This window comes from Otolemur garnettii, unplaced genomic scaffold, assembly GCF_000181295.1.
Source record: "Otolemur garnettii isolate 467f Iridium unplaced genomic scaffold, OtoGar3 scaffold00162, whole genome shotgun sequence".
Lineage (NCBI taxonomy): Eukaryota > Metazoa > Chordata > Mammalia > Primates > Galagidae > Otolemur > Otolemur garnettii.
Genome location: NW_003852557.1, coordinates 446753 through 448218, shown reverse-complemented (window position 1 = coordinate 448218; position 1466 = coordinate 446753). Strand labels below are relative to the sequence as shown.

At 40.1% G+C, this 1466-nt stretch overlaps 1 protein-coding gene across 1 annotated transcript in view; it reads right to left on the bottom strand.

The window, feature by feature from the left end:
- Positions 1-303: 303 nt before the first annotated feature.
- Positions 304-1466, bottom strand: part of LOC100958643 (nucleoside diphosphate kinase B) — an 18964-nt gene continuing 17801 nt past the window's right edge. The window contains exons 7-8 of the mRNA XM_023519213.1: positions 1353-1466; positions 304-592 (exon numbers count right to left, since the gene is read on the bottom strand). Coding sequence (XP_023374981.1) covers positions 475-592; positions 1353-1466 — 232 coding nt within the window. The 3' untranslated portion in view covers positions 304-474. The remainder of the gene's footprint in view (positions 593-1352) is intronic.

The window sequence follows — 1466 nt, the reverse complement described above, 5'->3', positions numbered from 1 at the left end:
CTGCTTCATATACATAATTTCAGTTAGTGAAATGACACTGGTAGTACTATCCCCATTTTACAGACGGCTTACAAGTTACCCAGTTTGTACTAAACAAAGATGTAAATCTGGAACCTTTAGTCTGTTTCACTCCATCAAGTTTAAACAAATCCTTCTAACACAGACACATTTCTAAGTTAGCTAAAGCAGTTGGGATACTTATGTTATTTCCTTGTTAGGCAAACAATCAGTGTCAGGCTGCTTTTCAGTGTTTTGAGGACCTGGGAAGGATCAGATTATTATTATATCATAAACAGGACTGAGAACCAAGCCACTTCTTTCAGTTTAATATCAAGCACAAGGAGACTCCCCAATTTCCAAAGGCTTTACTGGTAAATATGCTTTAGAAAAGAATAAACAACCCTATTGCTTCCAAGTCAGTGGAATGAAGATCTGTGTCCAGGGACAAACCACGCAGTGTTGAAGGACAACCTCTTACTCATAGACCCAGTCATAAGCACAGGACTTGTAGTCGACCAATTCTTCCGGCTTAAACCACAGGCTGATTTCTTTTTCAGCACTTTTTACTGAGTCGCTGCCATGAATGATGTTCCTAAAGAAAGACAATCATTACTAGTTGCCATGTTTTAAAGTCTGCTTAACAGATACAGCAAAGGAAAGCCACTGCCGACCTTTCTGGCCAAACTGCCACTTGAAACAGCAAACTAATTACAAATAAAAGAAACTATAATAGTGCTTCAAATTTTTGAAAAATCCAAGAATACTCAAGCCCACTCTAAACCAAAAGCCTAACTAGATGTGATGTAGTCATTATCAAGGGCCATTTTGGCTGCATTTTCTCATAAAAATGGATTTACAAAGCATGACCCTGACATAACATGCTTAATAATAATCCCATTATTCCGCTTTAATTTTATAATTCTGTGAAGTGTTTGTACAGATTAGGTGAAGGAACCAAAAAGTTAGGTGCCACACCCATGGACATAGTACCCAAAAAGCAGGGGCAAGGCTAGAACCCTTCCTCCTTCCACCTTTAGCACTTTCTGCTGTGCCACACAGAATTGCTCCACGCAGCTCCCTCGTGGAGGGTCTTGGTCAAAAGGAAACTAGGGAAGTATCTATTTGTGAAAGGTCTTATACAATGATAATCACCACCTAATTTATAAGTACAAGTTTTCCAAAATTAGGATATGCCCCAAATGTTTCCTTTATAGGCCATATAAAAAATGGTGTTGCCCCTCCCCCCAAAAAGCCTGTCCTGATGTAATAAAGACATCCTAGTGCAAAAAAATACGAAAAAAAATTTTTAAATGGTGTTGAGTAAAAGTCATCAATACGCCCACAGGACCTACCTGCCAACTTGAATGCAGAAGTCCCCACGAATGGTGCCTGGCTTAGAATCCGCTGGATTGGTCTCCCCAAGCATCACTCGGCCTGTCTTCACCACATTCAGCCCCTCCCAGACC